At 46.5% G+C, this 27,549-nt stretch overlaps 1 protein-coding gene across 6 annotated transcripts in view; it reads right to left on the bottom strand.

The window, feature by feature from the left end:
- Positions 1–241: 241 nt before the first annotated feature.
- The window catches only part of L3MBTL3 (L3MBTL histone methyl-lysine binding protein 3), a 120,937-nt gene continuing 93,629 nt past the window's right edge, over positions 242–27,549 (bottom strand). For all 6 annotated transcript variants that reach the window (XM_077162880.1, XM_077162884.1, XM_077162885.1 and 3 more), the window contains 5 exons: positions 26,864–27,013; positions 17,836–17,921; positions 5,040–5,209; positions 4,785–4,847; positions 242–644 (listed from right to left, as the gene is read on the bottom strand). In XM_077162880.1, the coding sequence (XP_077018995.1) occupies positions 501–644; positions 4,785–4,847; positions 5,040–5,209; positions 17,836–17,921; positions 26,864–27,013 (613 nt within the window). In that variant the 3' untranslated portion in view covers positions 242–500. The remainder of the gene's footprint in view (positions 645–4,784; positions 4,848–5,039; positions 5,210–17,835; positions 17,922–26,863; positions 27,014–27,549) is intronic.

The following is a 27,549-nucleotide window of genomic DNA, read 5'->3' as shown; positions in this document are numbered from 1 at the left end:
TTCAAAATATGGCACAAAATAAACAGTACAGGTAACAGTCCCAACTGGCTGAACTTAGCCAGGTTTTGACAAATTTGGTTTAAGTTGAACTTTGATTATATAAAAAGTTTCCTGCAAGTATTGAAAAAGAAACAGTGTACATGAAAGAGAATTCAACAATGTTTACAAAATGCCAAAAGTTCTTATTCTGCCCCCCTTTACCATAAATAATTAATGAAGCCCCCCCACCCCCCCACCCAGCGTCAAAAAGATTTACAAAGATAAATTTAGCTCAGTGAACAGAACCAAAAGGTGACTGTGGTTAGACAGTGCCTGCTGAAAAGCGCGAGCGATTTCATAAGAATTCATACATATCGTCTGTTGAGGAGTATAAATAATCCCACAGCATTGCTCTTTGAGTTTTCAAGACTTCTCACTTAGGAGTTACAATCGTCCTTGTGCTTTGAATAAAACATGAGCTTTAAAGCCGGAAGCTGAGGGTGCCCCGAAATCCACCACGTTCAGAGCTCATTGTGAGAGTTCTTCTCTGCAGCTTTAAACATCAGGATGGAGTTGAAAATTTTGAGAGCCGGGCCCAGCTTAATGCTCATAATTTTAACGATGTCCATCTGGGTCATGAGCAGAAATGCTTCTCCGTCAATTTGCTAAAACGCAGAGTAAAAACAAAAGAGCGTGAATTAATCCGATGTAGCGCTGCGGGAACTTGTTCAGGGTTAAACTATCAGCCGTCTCCTAGGCGGTCGCACCACCCCAGCACACCCAGGGGCTCAGGGGCACAACCACTTCCTGACTCGTGCATTCTCTAGTCTGTAACAGCACAACCGCCCACACCCAGCGTGGCTGCGAGCGCAGTAAAGCTCACAGGTCTGGAAAATCAGCTCCCAGGGCCGTGCACGGTGTCCGCACCTGCCCAGGCTCGCTCTGACTTGGGCTCTAAGTCAAGAAAAATAGGGAACACTCTAGGGTGCCCGAATCCAGGGCATAGCACAGTAGGTTTTAAATTAGAGAAGCCAGTCGGTACACAAATCTTTGTGACTATAAACAAAAGAATTCAGGCAAAGGTAGTGACATGCCATTTCTTAAAAAATTGGTCTTCTACCATAAAGAAAAAAAAAGTTAGTGGCAAGGCTCTGGTCTCGTCTGCTCTCGGGCCCGAGGCCGGCTCCCTCGTGTGCACGGAGAGGGGGTCGTGTGGCACGCCCGGCCGGCCGAGGCTCTAACGCGCTGGTGCGTGTCGCCCCCACGCCAGCCTCAGGCCATGACCAGGACGGACTCGCTTTCACAGCCGCGGCCCTGAAGCCAGCAGCCCCAGGCGAGGGAGGAAAGTAATGCGGGCTGCCCAGGAGGCGAGTCCCCCGCGTGCTGAGAGGCTGGGATGGGGAAGCCAGGCGAGGGAGGGAAGGATGAGACCTGGTAGGTTATGATGAGGGAGGTGACAGCAGAAAGAATCAGAAGCTGAGGTGGGGGCGGCCGCTGCTGCGCGGGTGCCCTGGGGCTGGCTCGGGGTAAGGAATGGAACTGACACCGTCCTACGGAGGAAGCCCCTTCTCAGAGCCCCGTGCGCCCCGTCAGGTACCGTGCGACAGACCGCCGAGTTTATTCTCCTTCTGCTTTTCCGTGTGTAGAAACTAGGTAGCCTCCTAGAGAGACAGTGGCTCCGAGACTGCCTCGCCAAAGCCCCCAAGTGAGGAAGCAGGGCCTGGTGGCAGAGCCCACCCTTCCAGCTCTCTGTACTTTCCACCACCTCGGTTCCCCTCCAACCCTGACCTGAGATCCCAGTGACATTCTCCGCCTCAATAAGTCTGTCTCGGGTTATAAAGGCGCGTGTGCCGTGACAAAAGCCTGTTAACTGTCCTTATGTTCCAGATACTCTACTAGGGCCTGAGCCCACAGCAGAGACTCAAACAGCTGAAAAGGCAAAAACAACCCCAAGCCCCAATTCCTTTTGGGGTGCACATTCTCATGGTGGGGACAGACTGTACACAATGACATAGTGAGTAAATTGTCTTGTAAGTTAGAAGGTGACAGTGCTGTGAGAAAATAGCCCGCTGGGTAGAGGGCGGGTGGCAGGACGCCCAGGGCAGACTCGGAGAAGGCAGCACCTCAGCCGAGGGGAGGAGCCTGATGGGCATGTGGGGGAGAATGTTCTAGCCCCGGGGAGAATGTTCTAGCCGCGGGGAGAGCCAGAGCAGCCTGAGAAACTGAGGAGCATCAAGGCGGATGGTTTGGCTGGAGCAGCATAAACAAGGGGCAAGGGGGCAGAGCCGCGAAAGGCTGGGAGGCAAGAGCGTTTACGGGACGCTGGACGGCAGGCCCTAGTAAGGAGACACGAAGCTACTGGGCAGATCTGAGCAGAGGAGAGACGCGATTTGATCTGTATTTTAGCAGGATCGCCATGGCTCTGCTGGGAACCCTGTGGGGGAGCAACAGTGGGGTGACGGCTTAGACAGGGTGGCAGGACAGGAGGTAGAGAGAAGCAGTCAAAATCCTCATGTTTTCAAAACACAGGATTCCGACAGACTGGACCTGGGGTATGTCAGCCAGAGGTGCCAGGGATGGCTTCAGCAGCAGCCCATCCTGACGGGCATGCTTCGCCCTTCAAAAATGACTCGTGGGACGCGAGCGACACTCTGTCGGGGTTCACCGTGGGTCTCACAGCCAAGGCCCGGCGATGCGGTGCGACACGTGCGCGCGAGGACGCCGCCTCATCTTTGAATCGTCCTCCTGGCACAGCACAGGAGCAGACGCGCTCTGTTACAGAGGGTGGGGCAGAGCCCGTGCGCCCAGGAGGAACACGCCACAGTGAACGAGGACAGGAAGGACGCGTGTGCAGGGGAAAGACCCCACTGCAGGGTCTGGCTTTGAGGACAGCTGGTGTTGGAAGAGTCTTCAAAGATAACATGCCGTGAACACAAAGAGTTTTTCAGAGATGACTTATCATGTTGAATTTGAACGTGAATCTTATTGACTTAAACTAAATAGTGGAGTGAACCTATATGGATTACCCAATATTAACAGTCAAAAATAAAATCTTTAAGACAGAGGATGCGGTGTGGAGCTGTACGCGTTGCAGAAGGACATGTTCTCCAACTTGATCCGCTCCTGCGGGACTGACCCCTCTGTAGGGAGGGTCTGCTGAGATCACAGGTCAAGGTGGCCCAGCTCGGCCAGGATGGGTGTTAATCCCGTTACCGGAGTCCTCTATAGAGGGAAACCCTAACAGAGAGAAGGCCACAGAAGGAGCGGTCAGGGGACTCTGCAGGGAGAAGCCAGAAGCAGTGGCCAGGTGCGCTGCCACGTGACAGCAGACCCCGGACCAAGGACCTGGCAGCGGCCCCAGGACGCTGGTCTCCGGGAAGAAAGCATCACCTTGAAGATGCCTTGGTTTGGACCTTCCATCTACCTCAAAAATGTAAGCGGGTAAATTCCCATTGCTTAAGCCAAACCATTACACGGTATCTGCTTACACAGCCAAGAAGGAGAAAACAGATGGGACATAAATTTACTTTCAAAAGCGTTTTATCATTTTACAAAGGTAGTGACTAACTCATATCCCTCAAAGAAAAGAGCCACAGCACTCTCTGAGCACCCTAAGAGTAGTACACTACACACTTAGGATTAAGAAGTTGGGGTGGGTGCATGGGTGAAAATGCCTGCTTCTCATGTGGGAGACCCGGGTTCGAGTCTAGGACCATGTACCCCCCCCCGCCCCCCCAAAAAAAGAAGTTGGGGCAAGAAAACTCAAAATCTGAGTTACTGCTTATTAAAGATCCACTAGAAAGGTAAGCATTTCTGAAATAACTTAAATCAGGAAGAGGATGCTCACAGAGTCACATGCATTGTTACAGGCATGCGTCTGACATGTAAACAGCCATCAGCCTAAGGGACGCCACTACGAGCTCTGACCTCCTGCCCTCCCTACCCTTGAGCAGTGCCATAATAGACGTCCGCTGTCCTTGACCGCAAAGCCGGAACTAGGCGCACATGGCTTCCCAGTGGCCAGCAGATAGTGGACGAAGCCAGACTCCTGAGATGAGTCTACTTCTGCCTTCTAGAGCATTCCACACAGCCGGGTCAGAGCCATGACTGACTGCCCTGCTCCAGGGGGTGGAGGCAAGAGCCTTATTCTGCAGGAATCTGGTGGAGAGTCGCCCGCTGCACGTCAGCACCAGCAGGCCGAGGGAGTTAGAAATCGTACTCCTTTTTACTCTGATGCTCAATAGATGGGGCACCATTATCCTGCACCCCTTACTCAGAAGTAGTTGAAAACAATAAAATAATCTTCCAAAAGCAGACTGCAATAAATATCAGTTCTCATAAACATTACTACAAGATACGTAAGATCTAAGGGGTTTTTAGCCATCACAGTAATGTTGTTTAAGTACCAAATGGAGTAGATTTTGCTATTGCTAAAATGATGGGTAAAAAAAAATAATGGAAACTATTTCACTTTATTAAAAAAATGGAATGCTGCTTATTTATTCCTTTGGTTTCTTTGTGCCATAAATTATATGCATGTATCCTTTATATATATATACAATGAGCTTAGAGCTACTGCTGTGGAGCATCATAAAATGGTGCTTACAGACATTTCCTTAGAATCACTTCTTATTCAAAGACATTTTTATATAACTGATTCATGCTGCTTGTTACCTAAATATCAATTTGTCGATTTTGATATAACGCATCTCCTCCCACCTCTGCGAACTCAACACACTTCACTAGTTCCTGCACTGCAGGGCTGTGACCCATCAGGACATGCTGCAATCTAACGGAACACTTACTTCATCTTTGAAAACTTTTCCATGCTCCTCACACCCAGGCAGACTCTGGATGAATTCTGATACCTGTCAAGATAACATCAAAATTCCCAGTTAAAAAGGAAGCCAGTACGTGAATGCCACAGGTTCAAAATATTTAACCCAGAACATTTTCTTCTCTTTCATAAAAAGTTTAAAACCCCAACACATTCATGAGCCCCTTCCTTAGTGTAGCACTCTCACATCTGGCTGCTGGCCAAGAGAGTAACTAAAATGTACCTCGTCTGTGCTCCATTTGGAGACTTTACTGGCAGGAATTCCAGCTACGGTCGGGAGGAGTTTGCTCTGCTGCTCCCAGCGCAACGGCAGACACGGAATTGGGGACTTGAAGGACAGGAAGACGGCCGACCGGCGCTGGGCCTGCTGGACGGCACGCTCTTCCCGGACGCCTGCTCAAGTGAAACAAGTGGGAAGTCACAATCTGAAAAGGAGCCACAAAGCCTCAAATGCCCACTTCCTCCCGGACGAAGAGACCGGGGGGGCAGGAGGGGGACGGGGGAGGAGCGTCATGGTCACTGCAGACTTCCCCTCCTTGGGCTTTTCTGAAGGCGACTCCAGAGAACAATCTGCAAACCCAACACCCACGTTTGCTGCACCAGCCAGCAGTGCACAGACGTGTCTCCTGGTGCCCCGGTGCTTCTGAGACGAGTTTTAGTAGCAAAGGGACAAACCTCTTCCCTTTAAGCTCACAGCCAGCTGCATACTTGAGTCCAGCCATTGTGCTTAACACCACAGTATCTGGACCTGCCCTTTCCTTTCATCTCAGCCCCACTGTGTTGCCAGCATTTCTAGTTACTAACTGCACTGGCTGTTTAACAGACAACTTAAATTTTTTTTTAAAGAAGCGAATATGGAATTATTTCAATGAAAATAAACTAGCAGTGAGGCAAATGCTTTGGTCATTCTTTGTTTGTGTAGTTCACGACTAAAACTGTAAAAGCTTCAATCTGTCCAAACCTGGCTGGCTGGGTCACTGCTCTCTAGACAGCCATTCCCCAGCAAATGGTTTCTGCCTGTGGGCTCCTGACCTGGGAGTCTGTCATTCAGTAATCCCTTAGGAACTTTTAGAACAGAAACCTGTGGGAACTCCTTCACCAAAGCACTTCAGGAGCAAGGCACTGCGGCCCATGGCCTCTCCTCTCATGCAGCAGCCCAGCTGCCCCAATGCTTCAATTCCACCACCGTGTTCTTGCCGAACGGACACTCGTTTAGGTCTTCAGACCTCTAAGGACTGCTTAAAGTCAATTCTTTGAACTGAAGAAAAAGTTGTATAGGAGAGCATATGGATCCTAAGTGCCCAGCCCTTTCCTCAAGGTGAGCTCGTGCATGTAGCCCCTGCCTGGATCAAGGGCAATGTGGTCAGTGTACCCAGGAGCTTCAGAGGCCAGGCCAGCATACCCAAGAGCCTCGTGGCCAGGCCAGCACACCCAGGAGCCTCGTGGCCAGGCCAGCACACCTAGGAGCTACATGGCGCCCAGTGCACCCAGGAGCCTCGTGGCCAGGCCAGCACACCATGGAGCTGTGGTGGCCAGGCCAGCACACCCAGGAGCCTCGTGGAGCCCATTGCACCCAGGATCCACAGTGGCCAGGCCAGTGCACCCAGGAGCTTCATGGCATCCAGGCCAGCGCACCCAGGAGCCACGGTGGCCAGGCCAGTGCACCCAGGAGCCTCGCGGCGCCCAGTGCACCCAGGAGCCTCACAGCATCCAGGCCAGCGCACCCAGGAGCCTCGCGGCGTCCAGGCCAGCGCACCCAGGAGCCTCACAGCGCCCAGCGCACCCAGGAGCCTCGCAGCGTCCAGGCCAGCACACCCAGGAGCCTCGCGGCGCCCAGCACACCCAGGAGCCTCATGGTGCCCAGCGCACCCAGAAGCCTCGCAGCGTCCAGGCCAGCACACCCAGGAGCCTCGCGATGCCCAGCGCACCCAGGAGCCTCACGGCGCCCAGTACACTCAGGAGCCTCGCGGCGTCCAGGCCAGCGCACCTGAGAGCCTCACGATGCCCAGCGCACCCAGGAGCCTCGCAGTGCCCAGCACACTCAGGAGCCTTGTGGTGCCCAGGCCAGCCCCGCCAACCCACTGAGGGAAGTGCTGCCCCGGCTGCACACACTGTGGGCTCGTCTGCTTTTGACCTGTATTAGATAGACTCTAGTGATGGCTTCTTTCCCTCAATTTCACGTCTGGGAGCTTCACCCTGCCACTCTGGGTAGCTGGATTCACCTGTTCTCTGCCGTGTGCTGCTCCATTACTGTGACGATCCCACAATTAACTTATTCATTTGAAGCCAAGGGACCTTTGACTTGTTTTGATTTTTGGCTATTTCTGACAGTGTTGCTATGAATATACTCGCACATATTTTTCTTGAACATATGTCTGCATTTCTGTTGCATATATACTGAAGAGTGAAACTTTAAGATCTTAGCACCTGTGTACATTTGGCTTCAGCAAAACCCACCAGTTTCCCTAATGGTTGTATAATCTATACCACCCACCAAAGCATAAGAGAGTCACAATTGTCCCATATCCTCAGCAACATTTGGAATCGTCTATTTGTTTTCATTTTTAACCATACTGGTGGTTGCATAGTAGGATTGCATTGTGGATTTAATTGTCTCCTAACTGAAGTTGAGAACATTTTCCTTTGTCTATTGGCCAAATGGAGAGCCTCTTTTGTGAAATGTTTATTTTTATACCCACTGTTTTTATTTCCCAGGCTCCTTAAAGCAGGTGCCAGGAAATAGTTCTGCTTGAACAACGGGAATTGCTTGCTTACAGTTTTAGGGTCGAGAAAATGTCCAAATCAAGACATCATCAAGGCAATGCTTTCTTCCCGGAGACAAGCTGCCAGCAACCCTTGGTTCCTCTGCCTCATGGCCAAGGCATGTGGTAGCGTCTGCTGGTCTCTCCCTTCTCTCCCAGGTTTCATGGCTTTCACTTCTTGTTTCCATGCCATTCTCTCTCTGTATTGACTCCTTTTAGAAAGGACTCCAGTAAGAGAATTAAGACCTATTCTGAATGAGGTGGGTCACACCTTAACTGAAGTAACCTCATCACAAGAGTCTACTTACAATGGGTCTACACCCACTGGAAAGGATTAAATTAAATTTGGTGTGGTTCTCTAATAACTCTTGTCAAAGCTTGCCTAATCTGGGGTATATGCAGCTTCAAACCACCACACCCATTTTTCCATTGGGTTGGTCTTGCCCTTTTCTTACTGATGTGTAGAAGTTGTTACGTATGTTCTGGGCAGGATTCCTTCGTTAGAAATAGGTGTTACAGACACCTGCTCCCACTCAGTGTCTTCCTTTTTATTCTCTTACTACAAGGGTCTTTTGATAACCAGAAGTTCTTAATTGCAATAAAGCAGTTTATTAACTTTTTCCTTTATGGTTAATGCTTTGTAAATTACTGAAGAAATCTGTGCTTACATGAGGTCTTGATGATAATTTCCTCTATAAATTCCCACTGCACTGCAGTGCCAATTTTATTGTGATGCATTCGCAGATTCTCTTCTGTCCCGCTGGTCGGCCTGCACTGATCCTCAGGCTTTAAGTAGAATAATTTATAAGGGTGCCGGTTACCTGTGACCCAAGCACACGACTTTGTTCATCAAGATTGCCTGGACTAGCCTTATCCTTTTGCATTACCACATACATCAAAGAATCAGCTTATTAAAAAAAAATGCTAGGGTTTAGGTTGGGATTGCCACTGATTAGAGATCAATTTGGTGAGAAATGATATCTTTCCAATATTGAATCTTCCACTCCATGAACAAGGTATATCCTTCCATTTATGGGGGTCTTCTCTAATATCGCTCATTAATGTCTTGCAATTTTCATGCAGAGGTCTTGCACATCCTTTATTAAATCTGTTCCTAGGTATCTGATGTTTTCTGATGCTACTGTAAGTGGTATAGTTCTCTGGGATTTATTTACCAGTGTTTGGTTGTGGTTCTCTAATAACTCTTGTCAAAGCTTGCCTAATCTACATTTTGAATTGCTCTGAATGTTAGAAAATCACTATTTTCTATCTTACTGGAACTGTCTCTCTTACTGGAATTCACACCCAAAGATTCAAAATAGTTTCACCCCACTGAGCTCATGGAGAAATATGCTAGTATTTGCTCCACATGAACCATTTCAATTCTTCAGATATTTCTTTAAAACGCCACGATGGTTCCTCTTTCCACATTTCATTCAACTACTCGCATATAACTGGCTTCAGATCCTCATCATATTTTGAGTATCTATTATGTGCCAACCAGTATTAACCAGTTTTCAAATTCTATTCTTTCTAAGTTTCCCACAGCTCAAGACATTTTGTTTAGCATAAATATGGGACAGAAAAAATATTCCCTCAGATATTCCTAAGAGAGTAACAATTATCTGAAATACAGTACTGACATCTTTCATGAGCTGGGCTTATGTGAAATGTAAGATTTCTGATTCTGCACAGAGCAGAACTACAGCGCCTACTTTATAATTAGCATTCAGATTGGTTTTGTCCCATAGTAAACAGTAGTTATTCTGTAACTGTTTGTGTATTACGTGCACTGTTCATCACTGTAGCTTCATTTTATTTTCATTCTATTACCTGCTTAAATCACATTATTCACAGTTTATTTCTAAAGTTCCTATATATTCTTTAGAAAAATAATCAAAACATCCTAAAATATAACTAAGAATTCTGAAAATCCTAAATTTGTGTTAGCTTTCATGTGCCTTTGAACCTAATATCATAGATAGGCCTAAACACACATGCCTCTCAAATTCTAATTAATACTCAATTTTGAACCCTTCACTTTAGACTCTCCTCTTTTTTGCTGATTCTTCTGTGATGATTCCCTGGAACTTAGAGCTATTTTTCTGCCAAATGGGGAAACTTTAGTGTTAAACAGCCACAGAATACACCATCTCCTTGGAAACATAAAAGTGGTGTAATTTCAGTCCAAAATCACAAAGAAGGCAGCGTCATTTAAGTGAATTTGTATTTGCCTCCTTGAGTTAATAACAAAGAAAAACAATCCCAGGTTTTTGTTGTTTTTTAAGCATGTGATATGGATGGAAGTAAAGGCGAAGAGCCTGCTCACCTGGCTCAGGGCTGGGGGGAAGGAAGAGCAGGCTGGGTTTGGGACACAGCCCTCTGCTCTGGAAGACGGCGCGGCCCCTATCATTTCATCGCTTTACTAGGGCCATTCGGCTCTACACGATGCTGCCCAATTCTGCACTGCAGGAGGCAGAACGCGGGGTGATTTCTGGGTCTAGTTCTCACCAATCCCTGAAAAAGCTCTACATCGTCTTTTCAAAACTGTCCATGTTGCCTAAAAGTTATCTGACTGACTTTTAATGACTTGCGAACATCAGAGACACATAATTCTGGTGTAATCACCGGGCACAGCAGCCCAAAGCTCTTATCAGGCCAGGAGACGCTGCAGACGCGGGACGCACGGTGCAGACGTCTTTCCACATGCGCATTCCAAGCACCTGTCCATCAAGCAGCAGCACGCCAGAGCCAGTATTCCCGATCGGGACATTCCCAATCCCAGCTCAGTCACAGGAAAGGGACGTTTCCCACCACAGCTTCCACGCCCACCGGTGTGCTCACCAAACCCAAACCACTCACACACAGCAGCTGCTGCAGACCTTCTCTCACACTGGGGGCAGGTTCCCTCGGGGATGGCATCAGAACCAAGAGGGGCAAAGTGTGCTAAATCCACCGTATCCAGTCCAGCCTCTGTGATGAACACTCCCTCTGCAGGCGCTGCTCCGAATGAACTCGAGGCTCAGTGAGAAACACGTTCACAGGAGGTACGTGATGGACATCCGCCCTCCCTTATTTCCTTCTTCTTTGGTTTTCTCTCCTACCTAGCTGTCAAAAATCATGTGTATCCTGAACCCCAAACCTGACCAAACTCTGACATCACTGCGGCACCCCATGCCCGCCCAGGCACAGCGAGGACATGCTGAGCGGCAGGCTGCCCTCCTTCCAGGAAAGCGCTCTCCTGCCTGCCCGGGCCTCGGGCTAACACTGCCCACCTGTCCCCACTGGGAACCAGACGCAGCCCTCCCCCTCTCCTCCCATCCCCCTTCTCCCTTCCCCCCTCCCCCCCTCCTCCCTTTTCTCAGGTACAGGAATTTCTCCTCTCTTTTTGTTTATGGACATTTTCTGGCTTCCTGTGAATTTTGCCTACTTATATTCTACTCTGTTATATGAAACTAAAAGAAATGTTTTCTGTACATGTAAGAAAAAATGAGGCAATGATAGGTTTGTAATATAAATTCTCAAACGATTTCTCTTGAACGTCCTGTTACCTAATTAGGATGGAAAATATAATCACTATATGCAAAGTCTAGATTAGAGGATTGGTCAGATGCACAAAATTCCCCATTATTAACATAACCAGAAGGGGCTGGAGGGAGGCAGAGCCGATCCCCCCTCCCAAGGAGGAAGGCACAGCAGACCCCCCCACCCCCCAGCTACTTGAACGACTCGGGAAAACATTTCACGTCTTCTGACTGGGTTCTCGCTCTCTTTAAAAAAATTCCTTGGGGAACAAAGAAGAGATGGATGCTATGTAAATTTTTAAAAATTATCAAAAGATCAGTGCTTTCTGATTATAACCAAATTTGCAATTGAGGCATGTGTATTTTCGGTGGAATCCACAATTTCTGTGTCCAGCTCTGCTCCTTTAGGGAGGGCTCTGCACAGACTTCAGACCACGTCTGGGAAACTGCCACTGGGCTGTGGCCACGGACACGTGTGTCAGCACAGCACTGAGCGCCTGTGGAGCTGTTGCACGATGCCCGGCAACGGGCAGAGGAGGCCACGGTGCGCGGGCTTCCAGAACATACTGCGCTGAGGCTTTACCGCAGGTTTATAGCCCTCGGCAAATTCAAACCAGAGTTTATAAAACTACAAATGACCACGGTCTAAGGGTGAGAGGCAACCTGGCCCTTTATTAAGAATCAATCCTGAATAAAGAACCACAGGCAAAAAATTAATAATTATTACTGACATTACTGAGTAATACTTTTAATAAGCATGAGAATAAAACCATACCAAGCCTTTTTACATCACTTCATTAAAAATAAATCTAATGACTGACAAATAAGTACTACAGCATATTATTCTCTGCCAGGATGACTCTAGCCACGATATTTTAAAATACAAGTGCCAAACTAAAACAGTATACCATTTTGCTTCATTCAAAATTATAAAAATTAAGTCAGGCCAACAACAGATAACGCCCTATGCCCTAGTAATATTAAGGGAGAAATGGGTTTTCTAATTTTTAACAGGAATGCAAACTGGCCCCCAAATTCTGGAAAATTACTTGAAATAAATATTAAAATGGTTTTTTAACAAGATGCTTTCTTGGACTCAGGACTCCCAAGTCTGGAAGCACATTCTGAAGAAAGCAGGAAGCCTGCGTGCTGACCACAGCCCGTGAGACAACGGGGCAGGGTCTCCAGGCATGCACATTGCCCCCCCAGGGAAGACCACACCTCCCAGCCACTCTGCGGTTCACAGAGCCACAGGGCTGTGTCCTGCTAATGGGACCCGAGCAGAAGTGTCCTCCAGGGTGCTGGCCTGACCTCCCATCGTCCCGCCTTCCTGCTGGACTTCACAGCCACGCTCGGCCACCAGCTCCTGCCGTAACCATGCTCTTCAGCTACAGTTATTTACATGCGACCACACTGCACCCCAAACTGCGGAAGGCTCTGCGCCCCGCAGGCTTTACTGAAATGAGGGTTTAAGGTAATCATATAAGTATCCAAAATGAAAATTTGCAAATACAAATTTGCCCAACATGCTGCTCAATTCTGATTGAGAGTACAAGGTAGGAGATTCCCTGGCTTGGCTTGGGGTCGGGAAAAGTGAAGAGGGAGGAAGACTAACCCTTCCAAGAAGTCATTTCTAATAAAGACGACCCTGAACATCCTGTAACATCAAGAAAAATCAAGACAAGGTTTTCCTAGAAGGCACGTCTCCTAGGAGAGGGAGGGGCTCCGGGCGGTACAGTGCGAGAACCCAGACAGTCTGTCCACAAGGGACCGGGCAGGCGAGGCCCGCCCAACCCGCGGAGCAGCCCAGACCGCTCCCTGCCGTCAGGGGCCCGCGGCACGCCTTCTCCTCCTTTCCCAAGCTGGGGCAAGGCTCGGCCGACCAGCCACAGCGGGGGAACACCGACCCCTGGCTCGAAACCCAGTGACAGCGAGGCGGGATCCCCTAAGTGCCGTGTCTCGGGCTGGTGGCTCGGCCGACCAGCCACAGGGGGGGGGGCACCGACCCCTGGCTCGAAACCCAGTGACAGCGAGGCGGGATCCCCTAAGTGCCGTGTCTCGGGCTGGTGGCTCGGCCGACCAGCCACAGGGGGGGGGGCACCGACCCCTGGCTCGAAACCCAGTGACAGCGAGGCGGGATCCCCTCAGTGCCGTGTCCCGGGCTGGTGTCTGAACCAGGCTCTGCGGCCACTCCCCCAAGGAAGGTACCTAGACGCGGAGCTGGAAGGGGACGGCAGCCTCGGGGCGCGAGCCCAGCTGGGCCCTGGGCAGGAGGGGAGCTGAGGGTCAGCAGCCCCCTGTCTGCGCGCACCGCCTCCGCAGTGCCCACTGAGGGGGCTGTTGTGAGGACTGCAGGATATTTCAAAATACGCTGGTCCCTGCCTGATACAGGGCAAGCTGTGGAGAACGGAAAAAATGATTTCTATCTCAACACAACAGGCAGTGTATGCGATATATAAAGCAAAAATGAAAATGAATAGTCCTTTCAGGTTAATACTCCACAAGTCTATAAAATATGGTTCTAAAGTGAAATGAAAGAAAAAACAGAGGAAACAGAGAGGTCAACACATTAGACCAAAATAAACCGGAGTACTAACTGGCAACTAAAGGTAAAAGGCTGAGCAGTAACAGTGACTGAGTAAAGTAAGTGGATTCATAGGCATCAAGCAAAGTGGGTAAAACTAACTTCCAAGACACTTAACTTGGGCGTGAAGACGTTAAGGGTCATGGCGGGTACAAACCACCAAAATAAGAAAATCAATTGTTACGGAGGCAAGAAGCAAGCCTGATTTTTCAAGTGAGAATCTAGCACACGCCAAAAGAGAATTCCCCTCTTTCTGCACATCAGCCATCGAGGAAACAAGAGTTCAAATGTGAAGGCCAATTTATAGGATCCTTTATTACTGGGCCTTTCTATGATGTTGGGAACGAGTTATTTGTCTCTCGGGTAGAGACAGAAACAAAAGAAAGAAAGAAAAGAAAAGGCCAAAGTGACAAATTATATTCAGTAAAAGCCCCAAACAACAAATTCAGGAGCATGACAGGAGTTATTGGGGAAAAAGGCTCGTAATTCCACACACTGCATGAATGTAACTGGAGAAGTGAGGCGGGCCATCTACGCTCTCCCGTTTACTCAACTCCAAGACCGCACACGACACGGGGCTGGACGTGGGCAGGGCTGCTCCTGCCACTCGGGGCGGGGGCTGGGGCCGACCCCTGGCTCAGGGACGTGCCTGGGCGCATGTGCACACCTGGCCTCCGGCCTTGCGCTGAAAGAGGAATGGCACTCATGCCCTGGCAGGAGCCTGAGTGTCCTTCACTAAAGACCCGCGCATGTGTATCCAGGCTCACAAATGACAGAACACACCGCGATCCCCAGGGACTGCTCATGAGAAGCTCTGCAAACACGAGAGGGGGAGCACGATGTGCTAGCACGAGTTGTGTAGTTTCAGCCAGGCACAAGGGGGCATGGCCACTGGAAAACAACAAGGGGCTAGGAAGCTACAGGAAAAAGACAAACACTGACCCTAAACAGCGGTCCTGCCAGGGGGAGAAGGAGCCTGTCGCAGTCTGGGGAATGGGCGACAGCAGCCCCCGGCCTGGCCTGCGGGGACCCCACCCTGGGGAACGGGTGACAGCAGCCCCCCGGCCCCCAGGAGCAGCACCCATCCCGCTGCCTTGCTGACTGCCCGGCCAGTTCTCAGGTGTAGCTGAGACTAACGGGTGCTCGCAGGAAAGAGGATGGGACAGAATCACGACCTACGGCGTGGGAAGCCCCTGGACCCTGGCATCCGTGGTCCACACAAGTCCCAGGAGCCACAGGACAGCGCAGGCAGATGTGGATGGAGAGCAGGAGGGGCTCAGCTCACCGCCAGGACAGAGCACAGCTGACTGGGTGGCCCAATCGCAGACGAAAGGGTGTTTCTGTCCATGTGTTTTCTTGTTTCTGTAAGGATGGGGGGGCTTCGGCATGCTACCCCCAAGCCCTTGGCGCGCCTCCTTCCCTGTGACCCCTGCTCACAGCTGCCCCCTGCTGAGCCGGATGCCTCCTGGTCCCAGGACATGGACACCTCCCCGCCCATGTCCACCCATGGGCTCCTGGCCTAAAATCGGGACAACCCGGCCACCACACTCCTCATGGGATGGACCAATGTCCCCCTGTAATCTCACAGCGCCATTCTCCCCATGTCCAGTCCAGCCCCTTCCCCTCCCCATCGGGGGCACTTGTGAGCCCCCCCAGGCTCCCTGCACATGGCACTGCCCACTCACAGGCTCTCTGCACACAGCACCCCCTCTCACAGGCTCCCTCGGCACCTGGAACCTGGTCCCCCCAGGCTGCGACAGGAGGTCCGTGGTCTAGGGGCAGGAGGGAGCACAAATGCAGCCCACTGCCCACTGACCAGGACCCAGGCGGCCAGGTCCCCAGGCAGGAGCCTTCCGAGGCCACCCTGAGCCCTGGCTCAGAGCTGACGGCCTTGGGTCCAGGTGAAGAAAATCCAATCAACTCCTAAATGGAAACCAAGAAGGCAAGTCCAAACCTCCCACACAAAATGAGTCTAAAAATGAAAATTTTGAAAAGATAATGAAAGTCTAAGGCTAAGAAAGATGTTAAGTGAAATCCAACTATCATAATGTGATTTCACTGCAGATACATTAATTTTATGAGAGCCTTATACAAATGCTTCAAAAAATTTGCAAAACGGGAACATTATCAAACTCATTTTAGGAAGCTAAAACTGGATGAGTTATTAAAGATAAAAATTACAGGCCAATTGCACTTAGGAACATATGTGCAAAAATTCTCAGAACAACTTATTTTGTGAGGCTCTCTCATTAATAAAAAATAAGAAGTAAAAAAAAATACATAGTAAGTGACTGGTCTTACATGCAAGAAAATAACAAAATATAAATGACTTGGGAGTGCACAAGTGGTTCAGTGGTAGAATGCTCACCGTTCATGTGGGAGACCCAGGTTCCATTCCTGGACCACGCACCCCCAAAAAATAAATAAATAAAAATAAAATATAAATGATTTGGAAGAGTTATTTTACTTACAACTTTTAAGAGATATAAAAGAATCCAGGCAGGGCTTCTTTGGCAAGAATAATAAAACAGAAAATCTCAGGCAATTAAAATCAAGAAAAATAGAAAAAGAAAACATTTCTAATACAAAATAATACATTTTTGAATACAAAATTAGAAAGGCTGAAAAACTACTAAAAAAAAAAATAGAAGAGAATACCATTCATTTCACGTTAACAAACCTGAAAATCTCCATTAACAGAGATTAAAACTACCAGTATTGGCTCAGCAAATAAAATGAAAAGCTAACAGACAACACATTAGGGAGAAACTGACAATTTCATCAAATGTCTCCCTCAAAGGTACAGAGTCTAGAAGACTTCACTATGAATCACTCTGAACTTTCAATGGTCAGTGAGCTCCATGCAATCCCAGACTGCTACCATTACAACGGTGATGCCAGGACAACTCGGCAAGACGTCAGTGGTTGATTTACTGAATCCTTGCAAACAGCGGAATGCACAGACGCCATCACGATGGCCGTTTTACAGGGGGGAAGCCGAGACACGGAGAGGTTAAGGCTTTGTCCAGGGCAGAGGAGCTGAGATAAGCAGGCTGGGGGCTTCACCTCTCCGCCAGGAGAAGCCGACGCCTCTGACTAAGAACCCAGCATAACCCCGACGACAAGGCTTTCAGCAAATAAGGTCCCTTCTTCGTTTGAAAATTACCAGGAACATTTTAAATTATCAAAGACTTTCAGAGCACTCTAGGCAAGCTGCCGGTGTGGCCTCCTCTGGCCCTCCGGTGTCACCCCGTTCTGGATGGAAAAGGGAAGCGGAGCACTGCGGGGGGTCTGATGAGCCCAGGGCCTGGCGGCCGAGCCCCAGACCCTGCGCTCAACTACACAGGATGCGGCGCCAGGCACCGTAAAGACACCGTAAGGCAGGCTGAAGACAGTCGGGAACGTAACTTTTCAATTCATCATAAATCACTGCTTTACTAAAACCGGGAATGGAAACCGACACGTCACTTAAGAAATAGGCCATTAGAGGCAAACAGCCATTAGGTGCTATTCTCGAGCCTTCTATAAAAATTGAAGCTAACAAACAAAAGTCTGCAGGGACAAGCATTTGAATCATAGTCAGGCTAACAATTTCTTATGGCAAATGAATACTAATGCTCTCATGTGTGAAAGGTAGACGCAATCTCCACGAGGCTGACAGCAATTAGGGCTTCACTGCTTAACTGAACCACTGCAATGTCTTCCTAACAAAGATATAAGATAAATTACTTCCTCTAATACAACTTAAAATATTTTTTCAAGAGATAGTCCTTTAATTTGCACTATCAGCCTAAGACCAAATTAATTCTATTTAGATTTCAACCCACCAGAAAATTCTGGCTGAGTTTTAAATACATGTAGCAAATAACCTCAACAACATCAAAGAAAATGTGTAACAAAACCCATACAATGTCTTGAACTTCAAATGCACCATTATATGTAGAAGACACTATAATACAGGCTACAGCTGAAGCCACACCGTTATGAATCACATACTGTATTTATCCTGAACAATAAGCTTTTGTTGTCTGTTATGATGGATAAGCCAAACAAATGCAATTTAACCTTAATACAAAAGTATTCCAGTTGTTTTCTACTATAATATATTAACAGTAACATCTATCGATACTATGAGGATCTCACACCTACCTCTGGCTTCATGTGAGGTTCTCATTTCACTTTCTGTTCTCTCTTCAAACTCTTCTTTGACAGAGATGTCATCAGCATGCTGGTCTCTGAAAAAATTAGGTGTTTCAACATTTAAAAATATTTTTTTTGATAAATCTTCACACATATACATTCCACACGTGGTGCACAATCAGTGGCTCACAATATCATCACATAGTTGTGCATTCATCACCATGATCATTTTTCAGAGCATTTGCATCACTCCAGAAAAAGAAATAAAACATAACATCCCAAACCTGTTACCCCTCTCTCTCACTGACCACTAGTATTTCAATCTACCCGATTTTCAATGTTTTTTTTTAGGAGTAGCATTTTAAAAGATGGTTCAGAACTGCATCTCAACAACTGTTTGTCTTTAAGAACAAACAGTACCTTTAAATTGTCAGTAGGATTATGCAGTTTACACTAAGAAGGTAAGTGATACTAATAACATCTATTAATACATGTTTTCCTCATTATCAATTTTTGTTTATTGATCTGGAAAGAGAATTTAAAGTCTAGAATGATATACGATGAACCATTCTGGAAATGGCAGGCATTGATGAATTCACCTAGAATTGGGACATGTATTCAATACAGGAATTTTACTCGTACTGCTTGGTAAGACTTCAGCTTAAAGAAGGAAATGGTCTGACAGTGCACACCATTTACCTAAGTCACCACACACTATTCAGTTCTGGGATTTGGGTCAGATTGGCCCTGGGGAATCAATCCCAATTCTAGGAAGCTTTTCCTACCTTATTCAGGCCAATCTCAAGGGTGGACTGATAGCACATCTCTCTGATTGGGGCTGACCTAACGCTAAACGAAATGAGCAGGGCATGCTCTAAAATGGAACGGATCATGATGGACTTAATTTTGAGCTTTACCCTTAAGTCAAGGACAAAAACGGCTTTAAAGGGAACCAAAGCACAGGCTACTTATATTTCCCTTAAAACTGGATTTCTTGGATTTAAAATTTCATAACCTAGTCTACAAAGTATAAAAGGACTTTCATAGTTTTAATTACAAAGGCACTAACTTATTCTTCATTCAAAGCTGTAATATTTTAACCCAGTGAGTATGCAATAAATAAAAGTTCACTAACTTCTTAGAAAGAGCATTTCCAAGGGCAAAAGTACACTTCATTTGAACCTGAGCTCCCTGCTTAGATCACATGGAAAACAACTGTCCCAAACTAAAGAATAATAATACTTGCTCATTTAAGAATGGGGAAGAATTAGGTTGTTACTTGAAAATATATTTTTCCAAGAGAAATCAATTAAATGGCTATGGAGGGCCTTAGTCCATTGGAAGTGGGGAAAAATAGAACTAGAGTAAAAACAATACAAGAAAACCACTGATAACTGGAGAAGTGATATTTGTTGAGGTGATGACAGAAAATTCTGTCTTCACCGTAATAAAAAGTGCTGAAGGTATATCTGGCAATTACAAAATGCTAAAAATCAGCTTATTATGCTAAAATTAACTTGTATCATCTTTCAAACTTGTTTTATAATAATTTAGAAATAATACTCTTTTAGATCACAAATTTTATCTTAGTAAATATTGTTGCCATAGGGAAAATTCACTTTTTTGTGTATGTACCTATAGACAGCTACACTAACATTTATTTGAAATAGTCCCATATAACAGTGGTATAACTTAAAATTGGCATTTTCCAGAGTCAAAGAAAATAAATTTCTTAGTTGTTGTGAATTTCCTAGAAGACTTGATGACTGACTGGTTTAAAAATAAAGAAAAGATAAATAAACCTAGACTAGACTATTAAGTCTTAGAATTTTCTGTATATTTCGGTTTTCCTGATTAGAGATAACTATTTCACCATTCATTGCCATGAGTTAGTTACACTTTTATGGTTTTAACAGAGCATACCTTTCATTTCAATAAAGTAAGCTTTGTAATAATAAGAGTATAAGACTTAACCATGAAAAAAGTTCTACGCATTCTTGATGCCCAAACACAATCTCAATCACCTACTTTCTGAAATGCAGGTTAAAGAACATTTTTTTTTCTCAGAGGAAAGAGAGACAGAAAAGGAAAGTAAAACATAAAACTTCTGCCACCAAAGTTTATTCATGCCCAGATCTGCCAAATCCATCATAAGAGAGAAGCAAAGATGCTGTTTGCTCTTATACTATTCATTCATACTTCATCACAGAGGAATGCTCAGTTTTCAATCTCCCTACTTTAAGTCCTAGTGTTTCATTACAGCGCACACATATTAAACCTGGGAATATACGAACACAGATTTTTATCTTTCTCTAACACAACTCAGATGAAGGACTCCACCAGAAATGTTCGAATACTTGGTTTCCGATTGATGTACTGATTCTATTAACTCCTCAAAATTAAAAGCGACCAAGCCTAACTGTCCTGAGCTGCTCCCTGAGCTGGACAGTGGTGGCAGAGGCGTGGGCGCTGCCGCTCTGCACAGGCCGTACAACAGGCTAAGGAAACCATGAGTCGAAAAGAACCGCTACTCTGAACAGATTCCTGCTCAAGTACACCCAGAAATGTGCAAACACTTTACAGTAATAAGGAAAGCTAACGTTCTTAAAAACACAGTACGAGCCAAAAACTGGCTGGACTCTGCATGTCTTATATTCCATCACAGTCCTTGCAGGGAGGTCCTGCTACCGTATCCGCCAAAACTCAAAGAAATTAGGGAACTTGCTTGAGGTCAAGGGTAAGTTTACCACCAGGCCTTCCTGACTCCAAAATCCATAATTAGACCGAAATACGCTATGGTTTTCACACTTGGCACTTGGCAGGTTTGTTTGTTTTTTCCCCAAGAACAAAGTACGTATCTTCATTACCTGAAGTTAAGAGGACCATGCCTTTTTATGTCCACATTGATTTTCATGTCTTTTATTGATAAGGTCAGAAATGAAGAATCTGATTCATTATATTCTTATTTGTTTTTGTATTTTATTTGAAAGAAAAACCGTTTTTTCAATTGGGGAGCCATGTTTCTCCCTCCTAAAAGGATGGGAATTTCATTATACTCATTCTGATTACGAATTTCTTCCTCTAGGCAAAAATGAAATCCTTGTTAAAGAATTTTGACTTCATAGGCAGAAACAGAGTCTAGCTACATAGTCTTCCAATAAGAGACAAAACAAAACTGATATTACAATATAGTCTGGAGCACAGCACAACTTATGCTCCTTGAAAGATTTTTTTAAATGACAACTAGAACTATTTTATGCTATTTTTAATACTACAGTTCTCTAAATAAAACCTCCACCAGCTGCTCTCCTTGCCCACAGTTTTCATTACCAGCCATGCCCTCAGGAGGCGGGCGCGAGCCCTACCGGGCAGAAAGCTGCCCTGCAGCACCTCCACACGGGGCCTCTGGAGGTCCACAGACTGCGCACATTTTTGCCACTTGCACGTGCAACATGACCTTAGCAAGTCACTGACCTTCCCTGATTCTCAGGGCGCCCTCTGTAACACAGGGATGGCCCACAGCTCCCGTACCGCCCAGATACGCCAACGACTCGTAAAATAATGCACAGAAAGCACCTGGAACAGGGCCAGACACATCACAAGTAGAAGTCTGAGCAGTGGAAGCCACCACTATCTAAGACGTACCTGTTTTAGGATAAATATCCTGACGTCTATTTTCTTTAGTAAGTTCTCTTCAAGCATTAAAACGGCTTGTGAGAGTACTTTTAGACTCTGCAGCTGCCTCCTAGGAGCCGTGGCACCTGCGGCCGAGGGAGAAGCATCCGCTTCCTTCCTCGAAGGGCAGGGATGAGACGGGAAAGCAGCTCCACCGAGAGGGCGCCGAGGACGGCGCCGGAAGGACACACATCAGAGCACCCACGACCCTGCCCGGCACGTGACAACTCCTCTTGGCACTTTAAATTTTTCAAGGGCCAAATTTATGTCAACATTTCTTTAACCTGAATTGAAACAGAATCATGGCTAAATCTTTTTCAAGAATACGCATCAGGCTTCTAATTGAGATATAGCAGAAGCTACTCGAGTGGAAAACGTATTCTTTATGAGTCAGTCTTCTCTTCTCTGTAATTATGTGCCACGTTCTGGATGTCCTCCACTCTCAGGCTAATTATGCTCCTGGTAAATATTAGTGGGACAAACACGAGAAGAGTAAATACACAGTAACGCGACTGCATTTGAATGCATCCAGCTGTGATTATTCAAGTTTGTTTACTTTTTCGTTTAAAAACAATTTCTAAACAATTAGGTTTCACCCAGTCTTAGTCTGTTAAAACTAATACTTTAAAAACAAGAATGAATACACTGTTTCGCCCCGCCTCGGGGACACACCGATGTCCTCCACCTCTCAAAGTCCAGCATGAAAGCAGGCGGCAGAATATTGAAAGGGGTCGGGACACATTCCCCAGGTTAGGAAGCTCGGCCGGACCCCCCACCAGAGACCTGGCCTCACCTACCACAGCTCGAATATTAAAAAGGCAGCTTAATACCCCGTTTTCTTTCCAGAACAGCTAAGTTCAGCCTTAGCGGGGTGTTGCCATGGCTAAAAGGCAGCTTCATCTCTAGGAGAAGTGATGGCAACGCAATGAGCGCGGTCAGGGAGGGTTTCCCTTTTAAATGTAAAAGGACGTCTGTCTGCGGCTGGGCTGAAGTCACTATGGGTAAAAGATCAGAGAATGGTGACCTCAGGGTTTCAACATTAAAGGGACTTTAAAAGAGTACCTGAACTGCCTCCATGCCTCCTGTAAGTAAACAGGAGGCTGTGCCTGAAAAACTTTATAAAACCCTTTTTGTGATTAAACGGCAATTTGGTATAAGAAATCTATGTGAGTGAAGAAAAGGAATATAATGAATAAATACGGCGGGTGTTATCAAGATACCAAGGAAAACCCCTCTGCCTAATAACTAATAAGTAATTAATGAATCAACCCTCTTATGACATGAAAGGCCCTATTACCTAAAGTACGAGATTTGGGAAATAAAGATCATGTGAAAGAAGGGTGAACTGCCCCACTTTTTTGCTGTAGAAAAGAGAACTGCATGTCTTTGCTTGTCTACTATATAAAAAAGAGACTCTTGAGTGAGGAATTAAGGCTATTCAAAGAGAGAAGATCTCATTGAAACACTGTTGTAACAACTTCACAGGTACATAACAGTAACACAATCATCCTTTCCTTACACTCCTGGCTGCCTCAGTGTCACAGCAGTTGTCGTCAGAACTATGCATTTTAACTAAAGCTGACATTCTCTCCGGCACATACCAACAACTGCACAGATTCGGACTCATTCCCAGGAGCCGGGGCAGCTAAAGGCTTCCACGGCTTCCACTCGTGCCTGGCACTGCCCGCAGGTGGCCCGTGACCTGGCTCTGAGCACAGTGTCTTACGGTGTGGACAGGACGTACATGGTTTCTGGACCCTCTTTAGCAGCCAGATCACGTCAGCTCCTGCGCCAAAGCAACAGCAGCGTGTCGCAGGAGCTGGCGCTGGCCGGGTCCGGCGGCGACGGGGTGCTGCAGCAGGCTCCATCAGTGACCGCCACACTGTGGCCGACCCCCCACCCCCCCGACACCTGCTGCCTTCCTGAGGGAGCGCTGTGCAGCGGGCGCATGGCTGGAGAAGCACCTGCCCTCCCCCAGCAGCTGGTCCACGACCGAGGGAACTGGGGCAGCAAGTTCTGCTCCCCAGCGCTTTGGCCGGGATAACTCCAAGCTGTGTGTCCATAAGGGCGCCCGGCCCTCCCAGCAGGGTCACACACCTGCTGCCCACAGCAGTGACCAGCGGGACAGCTCGGCCTGCACTGGGCCCCTCCCCTTCCTGTCTCTCTTCTTTACTCCCTACTGCAGCTTTTTCACCTCCCAAATAAACCACGTGCATCAAACCCTTGTTTCGGGATCTGCTTCTGAGGGTGCAAACTGACCTTGCTACACCAAACACATTTCTAAAAACCAGTAAAGTTGGGCAATCATATTTTAGTAAATTCTTAAGATCAATGCAAAGGGAAATTTTTTAAAGCCTGACTGGGAAATAACATCCAGGTGAGTAATGATTACGGGAAAAGATGAGCTAATGTAATTGATATCGTGAGAATCATTTCGGCTGATGGCCTGGTTCCAAGTTTATCCTGGGACTATCAACGCAATGGACGAGCCATTCCTTTGCTCTTCAGGAATGAAAGAAGCAAGCAGGTTTTCCTCTTCCACAAACAGGAATTAAAACCAGTAAGTCCTCCTCTGGGCCCCGCCCTAAGAGCCTACTGTGAACCAGGCTAGAAGAGAGCCTTTCGGGATGAAGGCAGAGTGGCCGGGGGAAGAGGAGCCACCAGCCTCCCGCGCCCGACACGGCCCTGCTCGGAGGCCGACTCCGCCGTCCCCACTGCCCGCCTGTCTGCAGGAAGAAGGGCAGGGGCCCAGAGGAGGCGCAGCCAACAGACCCCACTGCTGCTTTGGTGCACGTGGCAGACTGAGGAGGGCACCGGCTTCGGCTCTATTTAGACGGCAGAAGTGAAAATGCGAATTGCAGGCCCACTCAGGGCCTCAGTGGGCAGAGGGTGGAAGCAGCCCTGGAGAGAGCCGTGCTTTCAGCCGACCCACCCACCCGAGCAGAAAACCTGCAATAAGTGAAAGAAAAACTATCGCTGCACAGCTCAAGATGACATTATGTGCAGGTGAAGGAAATCAGCATTCAGAACAATGTTATATTTATCTTTAGAATGAAAAATGAGAAAAGTAAGCTATTAAATTTACTCATATGAAGTCACCTACAGCCGAGAAGCCAGAAGACTCTTACCCACCCACTCTCCCAGAACCCAGAGCCACAGGATATTACTTCTCGGTGGGTGTTAACAGCCTCCCTTTCATTTAATGTTTGCTGTGAGCCACCCCATGCTCATTTACACACAAAATACCAAGTGCTGTTCTCATTGTTGTGAGTGTCACTGAGTGCTTGAAGAAAAGAACCTGAAGCCAATTTTAAATGAGTAAGTAAATCTATGTTATTTTGCCTATTTTGGAAAATGTCATTTTTAAGGCAGGCCTAATGAAAACAAGGCTGGAACATTATGATGTCTATAATTATTTCTTAATTTAGCATAAAAGATAGAGTGGGAAAAAAGTTTTGATAAAAACAGTCCGCTTTATAATCTGGGGGTTCGTTTGGGCTGCCTCTCATGTCTCCTTTGACTGATGCAACTAATAAAACCCCTAGGGTTGCTTCTAGCCACATAAATGTAAATGATGAAGTAACAAATAAATTAATTATATAAAACAGCATGTCTGGATAGACGAAGACGGGGAAATCTGAACAAAGTCTCTGAAGCCGTTGAGTAATGCGATGCCCATTTACCAAATCTGGGCACCCCAAAAATGAGGGCATAACACTTAAAGAAATGCAATTGTAATACAAATAATTCTAAGTATTAATTCACAGAGCAGCGGTTACAGGTACAGAATTCACCGGCTCAATTATATGTGGAACTTTAAAAAATATTTACACACAAAATACTTTCTGTGATGGGATAGTAGAGAAAACTTAAAGTGCCTAAGCGCGTCTTCTCAGTGAAGGGCCTGAAGACACCCGGCCCACCCAACAGGAGACAGGACGCTGGAGCGGTCAGCTCCACCGCAGAAACGAGCCTGCTCCGGCTGCCCCCAGAGCTCCAGAGGAGCCCATGACACCCTCCCACCCACGGCCTCTTCCTGCTCTAAGGAGACGCTGTCCACAAGCCCAGACGTGAGTCCTGAGGTGGCGCTGCCAGCTCTGCTGAGGATTCTGGACACATTTTACACAAAATCTTGGCTTTTGAAATCTTAGCTCTAGGTCTTCTCATCACCTCTACGCTTCTGAGTTAATGAACTCTGTACCTGCAAAATTACTACTATGTGTATTAATTAATGCCTACTTTAATTTGTTGTAAAGTTAAATGTCTCCAAGAGATATGCCCTCATTTTAGGGTGTTGAGATTTGCTAAATGAGCCTATGCTATATTAGTCATAATGTAAAGGGTAAAAAACATCACTGTTATTGTTAACTGAAGAAGCAGCTATTGTTTTTTCCTGCATACCCAATAAAGCAAAACTGCTTTTCTATAAGGATACTCGATACTTCAAAAGCTATTACTCCAATAATATTGATGTGAATTTAGAGTCATATTTATTAATCAAAAAGTCTGTTTAATTCACCCAAAATAATGGAAGTTATAAAATATTAAAATAAAAAGAACTAAGCTCGAGGGAGAACTAATATAACATACCGGCTGCCTGGGAGTGGAAACCTGACTCTGGATAATTTTAGGGTCGATAGTTACTACCTTTGGTTGTTAAGTCAGTGTATCTCTTCCCCCATAAATACTGCTCATAGGGAAAAAAAACAATATTACTTCATGTTTTAAGATATTCCATAAAAGAATCCCCCAGATCTAAAGATTAAGGAACATCTTTCTACTAAACTGATTGCTCTTTTAGTATTATCCTCAGCTAATATAAGTGCCCAGATCATTTACTTAAAGATATACCAAATATTTAATAATCCACTCGGGTGAAAACATTCCAATTCAACTCTACAAATGCAATCAAAACAAAATGGACACTCTTATAGGGAAATTAACATTTTAATAATTAAATAAAGTAATGTGTTTCTGAAAGTACTCAGCGTATAATGAGCCCTAAAAAAACGTGCATTCTTTACAAGGAGTCTGCGCCTTCCTCTGTGAAGTGCGGCTCTCTCTATATATTGATCACTTCATTCAGAAATATGAACTGGAATGTACTAAAACGGCTGGAATTTCCCCATCTCTGATACCAGGCAGCTTCAAATGAAAGAACGAGAGGACATCCTGCTCAATGGGAACATGTTTTTATGTCCAATTTAAAACAAACAAACAAAAACCCAAGTACCAATTTCCCCACCATTGTTTCACATTAAACCTGGCACATTTTCAACGCCCCATGAGAACACATTCCCACTGAACATGAAACATCTCTCAGAGTCCCACTAAACAGCACTAATATTAGCACTTGAATTACCTGATGTCAGGAGAGGAAGAGCTTTCATTTGCGTCTGTCCTTTTATTTCTTGGAAATGATGGACTAGCTGGGGGCATCTCACCACTTAAACGGTCAGGGAAAATGCGGTCTTTATTCAGATTCATTTCTGAATAGGGACAGTTAGCAGCACTAAAAGATTAAAAGAAAAAGAAAAGAACATTCCCGTTAGAACAGATGTATTTTCCCCAATGAAAAGCGACAGGCTGCAGAATGTAAAATCCCCAAACTTAACTGAATATTGTATATTTTTATGACTGTATGTGATTAAATAAACATGTAGTATGAAAAACCGGATCTTTAAGACATAACTGAAGCATATATTCTGAGAGCAAGTACGTCTTTGCACTGGATATTAGACATAACCCGGCATGGTCTCTGGAGGCGACAGGGGCCCCGGAGGTCGCCCAGCTGCTGTCTGAGAGCACGCGTGTCTCTGGGAATGAGTGGCCCAGTCGAGAAATGCTTCAAGCTCAAATGTGGTAGGAGGCTCAGGGATGGGGACGGGGCAGGGGAGAGAGGGGAGAGATGGAACCCTCCGAGCTCAGGGCAGCCGTGCGTGCCTTCACTTTCTCCCAGCTGTGCCCCCGGGAAGGAGGCTCCCCCGGGGTCCAGGCTCTAGGTGGGATGTGCACCTGACGTCCAGAGAGCTTGTCTCTGGACCTGTG

This window comes from Tamandua tetradactyla, chromosome 5 (assembly GCF_023851605.1).
Source record: "Tamandua tetradactyla isolate mTamTet1 chromosome 5, mTamTet1.pri, whole genome shotgun sequence".
Lineage (NCBI taxonomy): Eukaryota > Metazoa > Chordata > Mammalia > Pilosa > Myrmecophagidae > Tamandua > Tamandua tetradactyla.
This window is presented reverse-complemented; position numbering and strand designations above follow the sequence as displayed.